This window comes from Sapajus apella, unplaced genomic scaffold (genome assembly GCF_009761245.1).
Source record: "Sapajus apella isolate SASKATOON/1434 unplaced genomic scaffold, GSC_monkey_1.0 scaffold22, whole genome shotgun sequence".
Classification (NCBI taxonomy): Eukaryota; Metazoa; Chordata; class Mammalia; order Primates; family Cebidae; genus Sapajus; species Sapajus apella.
Genome location: NW_022436962.1, coordinates 14,872,911 through 14,886,705, shown reverse-complemented (window position 1 = coordinate 14,886,705; position 13,795 = coordinate 14,872,911). Strand labels below are relative to the sequence as shown.

The following is a 13,795-nucleotide window of genomic DNA, read 5'->3' as shown; positions in this document are numbered from 1 at the left end:
ACCACCAAAAGAACATTGCCTGACATTTAACTAATTAAACATCCTGATTTAGCTGCATTTTAAAACTTCACCTGTTCTAAATACCATTTCTACTTAAACCCACAAACATGGGAAGATACAGTTATTCTCTGTAGTTATTCATAGATATAAGGTAATTTAATAGTATGTTTTTAGCATCTAACACTGGACCTAACATGGTAGGCTGGTAAATGTTTGAATGAATCCATAAATGAACTCTGTTGTGTAATTAATAATTTTTAATAACCATGATAACTGAAAAGCTGAAGAAACCAACCCTTGTTAAAGCAGAAGGTAAAAACACAATTTTATTCAGCTTTTCATCATAAGTTGTGGTTCTGAATGATTTTGATTTCTGAATTAAAGTAGTTTTTGTCCTTTTCTTCTAACCCTTAATAGAATCTTTCCAATTAAAGATGTACCCCTGGAGACTGATGACCTTAACAATTGGCTCTATCAACGGTTTATTGAAAAAGAGGACCTCTTATCACATTTTTATGAAACAGGTACACAGTATCCTTTAAATAGTTGCTAAATTATAGCAGCAATAGTGGAAACCTCTTTTAAATAAAACTGTTTGCATATGAGATCTTGAAACTTGAAAATGCACTCTGTAAATTGCTTGTGAGAAGCAAATCCCCTTATGAATCAGCTTACCCAGGAGATTATCAGCAAGGACAAAGACTATTTGAAATGCTGAAGAGTGTTATCAAGATGACCTTAGGTAATATTGCTCTCTGAAGTGATCTAGCACTCCTTTCCAGAAATGAATGAATTTAAAGACATCTGTTGACTTTGTATTTATTTTTATTATTAAGATATATTTCATAAAGCATATTGCCTTTTGAAAATAATGTCAGTGTTATACAACTACTTATTTGATGAAAAACAATTTGTAAATCGAGGGAATTAGCATAAAGTATGCTATTTCAGAAATTATTTCATGTCAGTCTTACACATCCTGGGTCCTGACTACTGTGGGAATCTATAAAGATTCAGCAGAGACAAGGTAGCTAGAGTGCCTGCTCTCAGACAGATTATATTCCAGTGGGAGACATGGCAAACAAGTATGCAGAAAGAAAGAGAATCAGGATTATGACCAATTGGGAAAGGTTCCAGGAAGGAAATAAACAGAGATGGGAGGGGGAGTATTTTTTCTGATATGGAAAGGATGCACATGGGCCAGCTATTCACTAAGTAGAGGAGGAGAGCATTGCAGGCAGAGAAAAGGCAAAGGCAAAGAGGCAAGAAGGGGTTAAGTAGTATGGAAATTGTATTTCAAATGAAATCTCTCCTGGGGCACTGGAAAGTCACCGAAGATCCTTTAACATACACAGGTACAACTCTGGTTAAGCTAATATTCAACTTTTATTCCTGGACACTTACCACTACAGTAAAGCAAACTAATATTTCTATCTTGTCTTTTAGGAGCTTTTCCACCTTCCAAAGGCCATAAGGAAGCTGTTTCCAGGGAGATGACCCTCAGCAACATGTGGATATTTCTCATACAGTCTTTTGCATTTTTGTCAGGCTATATGTGGTACAACATCATTCAGTATTTTTACCATTGCCTATTTTAGGAATTGACTTGGACTTGTCAAGGTCACCATAGGAATTCAGACTTTCTTTCCTAAGTGTGCATTATTTTACATGTACAAATCAGAATATATTTAAAAAAAGCAAAAGAAATTCAATGGATGGATTAATATTTATCCCCCTTTGGGATATTTTAGAACTCTACTAAAATGAGGATTAGTAATATAATGACCTGCTAATATATTTTAAGAACATGTTTTAAGAAGATACACTCTATCACATATTTAAGCAAACATCACATTTGGAGAAGGTGAAATTATAAAATCATCCTAGAAGACTATCTGAAAGAAATTCTGTTGCCACCAGTTATACTTGACAATTTAGTTCAAGCTCAGAAAGTTATATTCATCCCTCTTAGCTTTAGTCTCTATTAGGGCAGCACTCTAGAACGCCCACATTTCCACCAACTCAGTAACCTTGAGGGGAGCTGGTTGGCACCTTGTGAAGAACTCTTTCCCTGTCGTTTGCAGTAACAAACTCTAGTCTTCAACAGCTAACTGAGGTACATTATTGGCATTCTCTGTGTGGGAAAAGCAGTGTCCACTGGACCCCTTCTGGTACTGGATGCGTTCTTTACAAAGGCTAGCTCAGTCCAACACTGTGTTTACATGCACTCGTGCTTTTCCTTATATCATTTCTCATTTTGTATTGAAGGCATATCATAAATTGATAATTTTATAAAATGCACTTTTATCAGATGCAAATATAGCAAAGGATTAATAATATAGCCTGAAAACAAATGGGAGCATAGCAGTGTGTGAGGTTCTCAAGAGCTGTCTTGTCTGTGTGTGTTTATTTGCCTGCCAGGGCTCTCCAGTGCCATCCTACATTAGGCACCACCCTGATGTGATGCCTCTATTGTAGCTCAGAGGCTTTATTTTTTCCATTTTGGCATTGGCACTAAATGCATTTGGGGATAGTTGAAACAAATTAATATAGGACATTTAAATGATTAATTTAAGGGGAAATAAGAAAAATAAAAGCTAGTGGCCTGTAATGGTAACAAGTTCTCATGTGGCATCCCTAGGACTTGTAGTGTGTTGAATCATCACATCACAGCTGCCCCTGTCAGGGTTAGTGGAATTAGGAAAGAGACCAGCACAAAAGGCTCCCCAATCTTTTCCAGTTGCTTTTTTTTTTTTTGAGACAGAGCCTTACTCTGTTGCCCAGGCTGGAGTGCAGTGCCATGATCTCGGCTCACTGCAGTCTCTGCTTCCTGGGTTCAAGCAATTCTCCTGCCTCAGCCTCCGAAGGAGCTGGGACTACAGGTGCCCACCACCATCCCCTGCTAATTTTTGTATTTCTAGTAGAGACGGGGTTTCACCATGTTGGCCAGGCTGGCCTCGAACTCCTGACCTCAGGTGATCCACCTGCCTCTCCCTCCCAAAGTGCAGGGATTACAGGCGTGGGCCACTGCGCCCATCCTCCAGTTGCTTTTGAAGAAGGTAAAGTCAAGTTTCTATTTCTAGAAAATATTTTTAAAGAAATGTGTCGCTATGTTTATGCAGTTTACCTCATAAGAGAACCATACCCTTCTCCAAAAGTGCTGGTACTATATCAGTGAGGTGAGTGGGTTTTTTGTTTGGGATTGTAAGACTATTAGGCTCCTAGTAAGTCAGTGGTAGTTTACTGTGATATGAGCATTGTAGATTCCCCTGTTGTCACTAATCACACAAATGACAATTTTGAGAAGTAGGCTATAAAACAAAAATAAAGGTTAATGTTTTCTATTTTTAAATAAACCAAAAAAAAAAAAAAAACAACAGAAAAGATGTGAATTTTCCCCAGGTATGTGGGAAAGGTAAAGCAACACCAAATAAAAGCCCACAGCAGCTTCATCTTTAGGATAACTCAGTGCATATGTGAAGGAGAAAGATGCATTAACTGAAATACCTCATTGAATATTATTATACTACTGGTAAAATGCAGAAGACAGTGTTAATGTGTTTGGTTTGGGGACTGGTTGTTATAACATGCAATGTTTTTGAAATCTAAGCATTTCATTGTGTGTTCTACAGTGACAGTGAATAAGTGAAACCAATCTCAGTTTAGAGGTAGGGATGATGACAGAAAGCCAAATAGAAGCATAATGATGCTTCTCTTTGAGGCCCAGCAAGCACCACTAAATTACTGGGTGAAATAAAATTGCTCACCTGAGAGATCAGTCAGCCATCGGGGGGAGAAGTTACTCACTGTCAAATACAGCATGCACAGTCCTAGCTGATAGACCTTTTCTTCATTGCTACAGCAAGCCACAGGGTAGAGTGACCAGTTCTCCTCTCCAAAAATAAATGCATACATGCATACATAAATGTGGCTGAGGGCCACTTTTGCCATCACTGTGCTCCAAAGGAACATGATATTGTTAAATATTCTGTACACATTAAACTATCCTGTAAGATGCTTTACTTTTCAAGTGCAGTGTCATTTTCACAGTCTCCAGGGTGACAAATACCAATAGATACGTGAGTTAATTTTTGAAATATTTCTGTGAGTTGTAAATAGATGTGTATTTGATCTGCCCTATCCCTCTTTGATTCTGTATTAACATGTTCTCTCTTCTGTTTGCAAAATCTGTTTATTTGAAAGCATTGGTAGTGGTTTCTTTATCAGTAACTGGAGTTCTCCTGCTTGCACTAGAGAAGGTAAAGAGAGAATCAGTGTTCTTATACGGCAATCTGAGGAAGCAGCAATATGCCACTGTACAAAACTGAAGAAAATTTATAATTTGTACTTTGTGAACGGAGATGAAATAACATTTAAACTATGCATATTTTGTCAAGAGGAAAGAAAATAAAACTGTGCCAGTTTTATACCAGTACCTTGTAGAAGCTCAGCTCTTCTTGGTCTTGGCTAGATTGCCTAGATTCCCACAGCAGACAAGGTTGAGAATCCATTGCTGAAATCCTGGTATTGATGAGTTACAGTGATGGAGCATCTGCTTGGCCACAGGCAGGTCCAGTCACTACAAAAGTGACCAAGCCAACAGGTCACCCTTGACTTCAGTAGCAATTATTGGTGTTGAACTATACATAAATTGCAGAGAAACCTATAAGCAATGGAAGGTAAAGAAATATCACAGAACAGAAAATAATGTTTTGGGTAAGCAAACAAATTCATTGAGAATTCCAAAAGTATATTTAAAAAGAAGATAGCTGTGAGTTCATATCTGTTATATTAGTTTTTAATATTACAAGCAATCCTTAACTCTCCACTGTAAAGGAAGTATTACTAGATTAATTAATTTCTGGATAGTTAATCTGGTAATAAATGATGGGTAAATCAAAAATTGCTTTTATTTAGGAGTTTGAATTCTTATTCTCATCAGACTTATTTTTCTTCTAGGGATGCTTACTAATTAAATGATTTCAGTTGTTTCTTAGGGGTTTTTTGCCTATATATTTATGACTGTGTTAATGAGTAGTGAAGTGATATGGAAAGACAGCTATCAGGAAGAGGAAATACAGAAGCCTGAATAATCTATGGGTTAGAAAAAGCATCCCTGAATAATCAAGAGTTGGCAGTATTGGCATTTTTCTCAAGCCTTTTTATGAAAATGAAATCTGAAATCACCAAATGTAAACCTGGAAACATTCTAGTGTTACTGTTTTGGATTCATGTTAAGAATTTCTCTTTATTTTTTGCTCATATTACCCACTTCTTGTGGATTTGTCTGAGTAATGTTTTTTTGACAATCACTTCCCTAAAGACTCTTCTGAACTAGTTGGACCTGGTTATGATCATAGAGAGTAGTCTTTAATCATAGGTAGTCTTCTTGGATTATTTTTATATTTGAAAAGAAAAATGTTTTATTTGCACTACTGAATACGAAGAGTTAATTGTTTTCTTTGTTCTTTTTTTGAAGTCATTATACAGGACTTCACTCCAGAGTTACCATTATAATTGTGTTCAGCTCTGGTCCACAGAGGATGGATAAAAAATGGTTTGTTATATTTTTTGCTCTGCAATGCTATGAGCTTTCTGTTAACATGAAGGACAAAGTCAAAAGCAGCAGTGGGCAGCAGGAGGGGCAGAGACTAATACGCTTGGGACCAAAACCATCTAAGTTAGAGATTTCCAGATCACAGAGGGGCTGGGTATTCTCTGGAGCAGTCATTGGTCGGTGCTATATTGTAATCATTTTGCACCAATCCCCAACAATTAGGAACTGGACCCTGGGAATAAGCTGAGGGTGCTGAACTGTTGGGGGAGGGTGACTGTAGCCATATGGAAGATAAAATATGGGTTTTTCTGCAAAATTTCCATCTGAGGGTTTTTACGTTTAATATATTTTTAAGACAGTTTAAAGAGCAAAAATTTTTTTAAATGTATTCTAGTTGCAAAGTATGCACACATATCTTGAATGGCTTTATTTTTATTGTGTAAAACTGTTGAACACTTGACTGTGATGCACAAATTCTTTACATGTAAGGAGTCTATGCATTTTACAGTAACTTATTTTATGATTGGGTATTGAGACAGTTATACATTCAACTGCCATTAGTTTTATTAAGTGCTTTCATTTTCTTTACAGTTATTACAAAATTATATTTATTTTATACAGATGGGTTTTCATTTTCCTGATGCTATAATGTTTACTTCAGCTTTTTGACCTTTGTGTTATCTGCATGTTGTAACACGTGATAAGAATGAATGTAAAGGCTGTGGCAACTATAATTTTTGTAAAGGGCTGGTCACATGTGGATCTGGTTTATGAATACATTTGGGATGATTTTAGTAACCAGATCACCTTTTCAGAAATTTAGATGTGAACACCAAAAGAAGCATTTTCTCAACAGAAATTAATAGCTGGTTCTATTTTTTTTAACATAGAAAAAATAAAGTTGATTTTTTTCAAGTAAAGTGCTTTTAATTATTAGTAGTGGGGATGGGACATGTGTGTTTTACCAGCGCTATTTGGGCATTAACATCTGCAGGCATGTACTTAAAGCACACTGTGGCAGTTGGATGCTGAAAGCAAACTGAAAAACCAAATGAAAAACCATCGGACTTCCTTCTTTGGTATAAAAATATTTCCCTCTTTCTCCCCATTCTCCCAATCCAGTGGTGTGCTGGTAAATGTTTAGCATTCCATTCTCCTGGGATAAAATAATGTATTCATGTATTCAACTATACATGTTTGTTATAAATTTTGCTGATAGCAAGAACATATAACACAATTAACAAATAAGATATAAATAGTTTATTATAAATCCCATATAGCTAGTGGATTCTCACAGGATACCTAGTTGCTCAGAAAAAAACTAAAATGCTTTTTTAAAAGGATGCTTAATTGCTTTTTGCTGAGCTCTTACAGTCAGCCTATGATTGTATTTCAATCATGATTTGAAAAAACGGCAGATCATCCTAATCTAAATCATTTCCCAATAAATTTATTGTCATTCAATCTGATATGTGATTTACTGTTAAAACTGTTTCTTACCATGGTACATATTAGACTCGTTAAGCTGAAATCACTTTTAGCTTTAACATTAATTGTAAATTTATATGATTCAATTTTAATAATGAATGCTTAACAACTGCAGGCAAACTTCTAAAATGTAACCATTGGCTCTTGGGAGCCAATAGGAGCTGTATCCAGCACACCACTGCCCCATCGTTTTTTTCTTAACTATTAGTATTAAATAAACTTCTCATAGTTAATCTACTCGCTGAACTCAGGAAATTCCTATCATTGAGCGTGGCAAGGGCTTTAAAGGGTTGGAAAAACATTAATGTCAGTCCTACACAGCGAGCTTTTGATTTTGAAGAATGTGACAGAAAGAAAACTTTTATTGAAATAAATGGGAAGCTTGCATATTTCTAAAGTTGGCTTTATACTTTCATTTCTCAAAGCTAAGTAAACTGTGGTATAGGCGTCTGTAAGATGTTAGCATTTAAAACATCTTAGCATTTAAAACATCAGTTAGGTATTTGTCCAACGTGTTGATCCCATTGAAACATTTAAAATATTTTGCACAGTCAGCCAAATGAGTTAAATTGTTACAGTTGTGTCTACCTCTTATTTTTCTATCTGTATTTAGGCTGCTGTTTTGGTGAGATTCTAATTTCTTTTTCCCCTGTAAGTACTTTCTGTGGAAGACAAGGAACAGACTGAGGACAGAGGCCTGAAAACAAATTGGAAGCACTCAGAGATCTATTGCTGACCAGCCCTATTCCTCATGAGTTGGTGGGGGGGAAAGCCATTGTTTTAAATTTTCACTTAATATGAAAATGCTTGTTTTTAAAATGTGTTTTCCTGCTGAACAAATGTATTTTTAAAAGGAAAAAAAAAATCCTCTTTTGGCTCTTAAGAAGTCAGCTGTATGAGCAGGCGTGACCATATCATAACATGCTGATATGTTAGAAATCAATAAATTTTTACCTCTCAGGATCCGGGTAACCTTGTTCTTAACTGTTAGAGGCTTGAGAAACATAAACCAAGTCTCAGCAGCTCAGATCACATAGAAACAGACACATAAATGGAACGTGGGAAGAGAGTTGGCTAACCACTGGAAATGAGATGGGCCCCTTTCATAATAAGAAAAGCACTCTCTAGTAAGTACAAAGGAAGAAACTGGAACAATGTTTTCTACTAGTGAGCAGGGAGCATATCACAGAGCTCATTTCTGAGTTTTCCTCTGGAAAGATTTTAGTGCCCCCCATTTGGAATACTTTGTGCCTTTTGGGTGTGGGAGCACTGGAGATGGATATGGTAAAGTTCTCACTGTTCACTTACCTGAGGTGAGAGAACAGTCAGCCATTCTTTGATTGCAGCAGCTGCCGTATGGTGTCACTGAAAAAAAACCTGTCGCTGGTATACTTCCCATAAAATATCGTTGGTTGCATCTTTATTCCTTTGTTTCATTTTTGATGGGAAAAACTCCCTGAAAGGGATCTTACCTTCAGTTTCTTACCAGTGGACACTGCATCAGGACAAGCTGATGGACAATTGAGGGAAAAGCAAATAGGTACCTAGAAGTGGAGAGATCAGAAGACCTTGGAGTGCTAGGAAGAGGAAGCCACGAGTGTTGGAAGGCAAAAGGAAGACCAGAGGCTGCTGTCCACAAACACGTACACACGTCCCTGATACACGAAGACTTCCAAGGAAGGAAATCAACTTCCATGAGAACTCTGACCTAAGAGTTCCTTCCCTGGGGCTCACCTGTAAAGGATCCCAACTCCCATTTCATATAACTGCCCACTTTACTGAGGAAAGGCATACCTCAGCCAGTAGGGATGCCCCTCCAGGGTGACAAACAAAGGGACAATTCAAAATATTGGTGACACAAGCTTCTTTCAATCAAGCCTCTTAGCCCACAATCAGGCTTTTTGTCTTTCTCTGATTTATGCACATTTCAGTAAGGAGAAAGGATGGCATTAGAAATGGCGCATTTGGGTCTGTATTGGCTATATTGAATTCTGATACATTTAGTGTGGGGACTGAGCAATGGCAGCTCAGGGCTCATGAAAGTAGAAGGTATCAAGACTTCTTATGGCATAGGTTCAAGACTGGCACAGAGTAACTTTTGCTGCTGCATTCCTTTAATTAGCATATTACAGAGCTGGTCCAGATTCAATGTGGAAAGGTCTGTAAATGGATACAATGTTGAATACTGAGAGGCATGCTTCATTGAGAGCTGTCTTTCAAGATCGCTACCACAGTTTAAAAAAAAATTCCTAAGCTATTTGAATAAAGAACACAAAATGGGTCTAAAAGAGTTCTTGCACTTTGGAAGACTTGCCCATAATTTCCATTAGTTAGAAATATTTCGAGTTCCCAAATACTTTAAGAGGATTAGATTTGTTGATCCATCCCTCATCTCATTCATATAAGTCACATTAGTCAAATGGACACCTAGCTAAAAGAATAGAGGTTTTATTTGGACATAATCTTCATATTAATTTTGGCGCCGATTGATGCATGACGCATTGGCCCTTAGAATTTCAGAGCAAGTAATCACCTTGTTTGGGGATGACAGATTTCATTCTGGTACAATTTTGGTGCATTGCTGGTAGCATCAAATGGCTGCTTGGTAGAATTGTGGGGACAAGAACCAGCTTTCTTTTATTTGCATTTATATAGTTTCCCCAAAACAGCAGATTGCTTTGGTTCAGATTTATGTATTTAGTAAATAAGAGTTAAATCTAAAGGAACAAGTATACTTATTTAAAGGGTGATGGATCTAGAAGCTAAAGCTTCCATAACATCCTTATCCTTGATTTTAATAATCCCAAAACCCCAGAAGATAATTTTTTGATTAATGTTCCTCTCAGCTGCTGCAGAGATAGAATTAAGTAGAAAAAGGGCCTGAAATTCATGATTTTTATTTTTTTGGATGTGGAAGTGAAGTGCACTTCCACATTTAAAAAATTTGCCCTACACAGTAGAAGATAAAGAGAGCATTTTTATGTTAGACTGAAGGGAATACAGATTTCAATCTCAATAGTTCCTTTCTTTTCTGAATTCTAGGTGTGAAACTAGAGGGGTAATAAATTCTAGGCCACGATTGCCACTAGTGCCCAAATATCCCTTTGTCATGCCGCCATCAAGTTTTAAGGACTTGTCAGGAGCCCAAGAGCAGCAGAACCAGGGACCTGAGTTCGACCTTGGCGTTTGGCAAGTTTCTTATCCTCTCAACCTCATGCTATTACATGTTAAAAGAGAAATGCTGAAAGACTTCTTTTCAGTATTAAGTGAGATTATATACAGGAAGCACATGAGATGTTGAATGGCACATATTACCAAATGCGCAGTAAGGAGGCTGTTTTTATCCCACCCCAACTGGGTCTAATAGAGGATGTACATTATTCTTGTATTGAGATGTACCTAAACTCTGAGTGATTGATGTGTTCCATGCATAAAAGTGGTATTACTGACCCAATACAGTGGCTCACGCCTATAACCCCAGCACTTTGGGAGGCCAAGGTGAGAGGATCAGTTGAGCCCAGGAGTTTGACACCAGACTGACAGGAGATCAGCCTGGCCAACGTGGTGAAACCCCGCCTCTACTTAAAAAAATAAAATTAGCCAGGCATGGTGGTACATACCTGTGGTCTCGGCTACTCAAGGAGTGAAGTAGGAGCATCACTTGAACCTGGGGGAATTGAGGCTGCAAGAGCTGTTATCATGCCCCAGGTTCCTTGGGCTTCTAAGTTAGAGAAATGCAATCAGCATAGCTAAATCCCTAACCCCACACAGTCAGACTAATATATCTAAGGCTCCAGTTAGCAGCGAGAAAAAGCTTTGAGGTTGGAGAGCCAAATAGGAAGGTGAGGAGACTGGGGCATAAAGAGGAAATCAGATCTGCTAGACAAGACATTACATAGGCTTAATAGGGACCTATTTTTGTTTCTGAGACATGATGTCACTTGTGGTGAAGACCTTGAACTAATTATCAAAAGGGAGGGAACTATAATTTCTAGTATTTGGAAGCTGTCCACCAGCCATGGTTCTCTGTATAATTCATATGATTCTAAATATAAAACTACATTGAAAGTAGCTTAATGCATCAGGAAATCGAAAGTAATTTTGAAAACCTTTTTCCTTTCTAGTTGCAGAAGTCTCAGAAGTTTTTATCTTGAGAGCTGTCACTTTACCTTCCAGTGGTAAGTTCTGGGTGCTCAGTTCTTAGTGGGTACCAGAAGGAAGTGTAGAGATTAGAATCAAGTATTGCTTGTGGCTATTGAGGTGATCATGGTAGAGCACAAAGAAACAAGGCAGAGCCGGGTCAGCAGATGTGTGTTTGAAGCCCTGCCTTGCTGCGGGTGGGGGTGAGGAGATGAGAAGCAGGAGTCAAAGCCTCATCTGGCCCTAAGAACCTTTGACTCTCCAGCCAAACATCCAACGGGCTTTCCACCCCACCATTCACAGAACTTCAGAGCAACATCATAAAGTGGGAATTCCAGGAGAGAGAGGCTGCAGGGAAGCTTGGCATAAACAACAACTCGTGGATATGGAGATGGCTGCTGAGGCACTACGATATTCAGAGTGGTCCTTGGCTGGCTTATTATAAAGAAGACTCATCCTTTTTTTCCCAAAGGATGGCTGAAAAAAGCAAGGGAATGAATGAGTTAATGAATGTCGAATTTAAAAAGCATTTTTTCCTGGAGGCAGAGAAATGGAATAGTTGACTGCTGAAAACCAGCCTTCAGAATCTGTGCCATGTCAGATCAGGAATAATAATTGAAATAGTCATTGGAGTGATGTCTGAGGGATGTGGAAACCTGGTGTCACGGGGAGCATTGCCTCAGACTCTGTCTTCCTCTTTATTAGGACTTGAAGAGGAAGGAGAGGAAGGACAGCAGGGTTACCTCACCAGCTCCCGCCCCCACCCACCAGGTACTTGTCTGACCGCAGGGGGAGATTCTAACACCGAGGGGGCCGGCAAGCAGGAGTGCCCAAAGGGTTTCTCATTTGAAAGGTATTTACTGTTACGGGAGAGTGGGAGGAGAGGAGAGGCAGGCACGGGTGAGCAGAGCATAGGTACTAGGAACCTGCAAACCACAGACAAGAAGGAAGTGAAAGACCTGAGGGTTTGCTGTAAGGTTCTTTAGCAGGAGGAGCACTGGGCCTGGGGGAGAAAACACACGTGTCTCCTTCCAGGGGCTCCTGCCACAGCCTCAGCCCCAGACATCTTGAGGTTCAGTGTGTCTGACTGTCTGCCAGTGCACCCCAGTGGGGGCGCATGGTGAGACTTCCTCCATCTGGGCTACTCCTGGAGTGGGTTCCAGCTTTTCCCCTCATCCCTGCACACCACTGGGAAAACACGAGCCAAAACTGGTGAGGACGTCCACTCTGGTTATCTTCCCTGCTCATCCCTTCTGGGAGCCATTTTCCTAACTGAGGGGTACTGGTGGAGTGCTCAGGATGTTCCTGGTGGGTGTATTTCCTCCAGGTGAGGGTGGCATAAAAGCCACAGACTTTGAGAAGCCTCTGTTTCTTTCCTTGACTAGCACTTTAAAAGGTGTGTGCTCTACCCTCATCAGTAGGGAAGGGAGGCTCTGTGACCCTCCTTTATTCTCCCATCTTTCTACAGGGCTCTAATACATTTAAAACAAGCCTATGAAAAGGCTGCCAATCTCATGCCATTTTCTGACTGTTTTTCAAAGTGAAGGACATCTGAAAAAATACATTACCTATAGCCCAGGGGGTGGGGAATAATAGTACAAGGAATTAGGAGGCATTTCTTCTCTTTTGACAGGCTGAAAGGCTTCCTAGGTGAGAAGAGATTTCCATTGCTGGTTGAAGGAAGGGAGAAGGCTGAGTGGGAGGTGCAAGGGCTGCTAATCTGAAAATTAATGCAATTTCCACTCTTTAGAAAATGCCTGCCTTGCAAGGAGAGGGTGGTGAGAATCCAGTGAGATAATCCTTGTGGAAGGGTTTGGAGAACCTTAGAACACTTCACCAGAGTGAGGGGCTATGACCATTTGAGTCCATGATGAAAAAGGCCCTTTCTTGTCACTAGAAGAATTCACAAAGAGGCTGGGTGAGCCTGTGCCAGGGTGCTGGGTGGGAGAACCCACTCTGGGTGGAGGGTGGACCAGCTGGCCCCTAAGGTCTCTCTCTTCCCAGCCCCCAACTTCCATGCGCCCTTGTCATAGAGACCCTGATAAAAGCTCCCACTGTGCCTGGGTTTTCTGTTGTGCTCAGAGGAGGGAAGAAACAATGAGCTCAGCTTGGCCAGAGGACAGGACTCATTTTGCCGTTGTCACTTGCAGAGGCCTCTCCCCAAGCAGCAAACCACCAGGCAGGACCAGCTACATCATCTGTGTGACCTGACCCAGTACAAAATGAAAATTCGACTCCCTGTTCAAAAAACATTATGAATTTCAAGTCAGCAACAGAAGAGCAGTAAAACACAGGCAGCTCATGAAGTCTGCCCTGTCATGAGGACCACAAAGGAGGAAATGAGGAATGGGAAGGAGCCAGGCCTCTGGGGGTCATCCATGTTCCCTCACTGTCCCACCTACCACGGCACTGCACAAGATGCTCTTAGGAGATGAGAGTAGCAAACTGTAGGCTGTGGAAGCTTAGCCCACCAAGGCCTCCCAGAACTGTGCCCTGAAGGCCAGGAGACCAGGCATCCACCGACCATCCCCCAGTGGTTAAGGGCTGCCTCTGCAGTGGGTGGAAAAGGCTTCCATGGCACCGGAGAAGCCTCAAGGCCAAAGTTGAAAG

The 13,795-nt window shown here is 39.8% G+C and overlaps 1 protein-coding gene across 4 annotated transcripts in view; it reads left to right on the top strand.

Moving 5' to 3' along the window:
• LPGAT1 (lysophosphatidylglycerol acyltransferase 1) overlaps positions 1-8,008 on the top strand; it is an 88,023-nt gene extending 80,015 nt beyond the window's left edge. For all 4 annotated transcript variants that reach the window (XM_032289164.1, XM_032289162.1, XM_032289165.1 and 1 more), the window contains 2 exons: positions 418-524; positions 1,447-8,008. In XM_032289164.1, the coding sequence (XP_032145055.1) occupies positions 418-524; positions 1,447-1,598 (259 nt within the window). In that variant the 3' untranslated portion in view covers positions 1,599-8,008. The remainder of the gene's footprint in view (positions 1-417; positions 525-1,446) is intronic.
• The last annotated feature ends 5,787 nt before the right edge of the window (positions 8,009-13,795 follow it).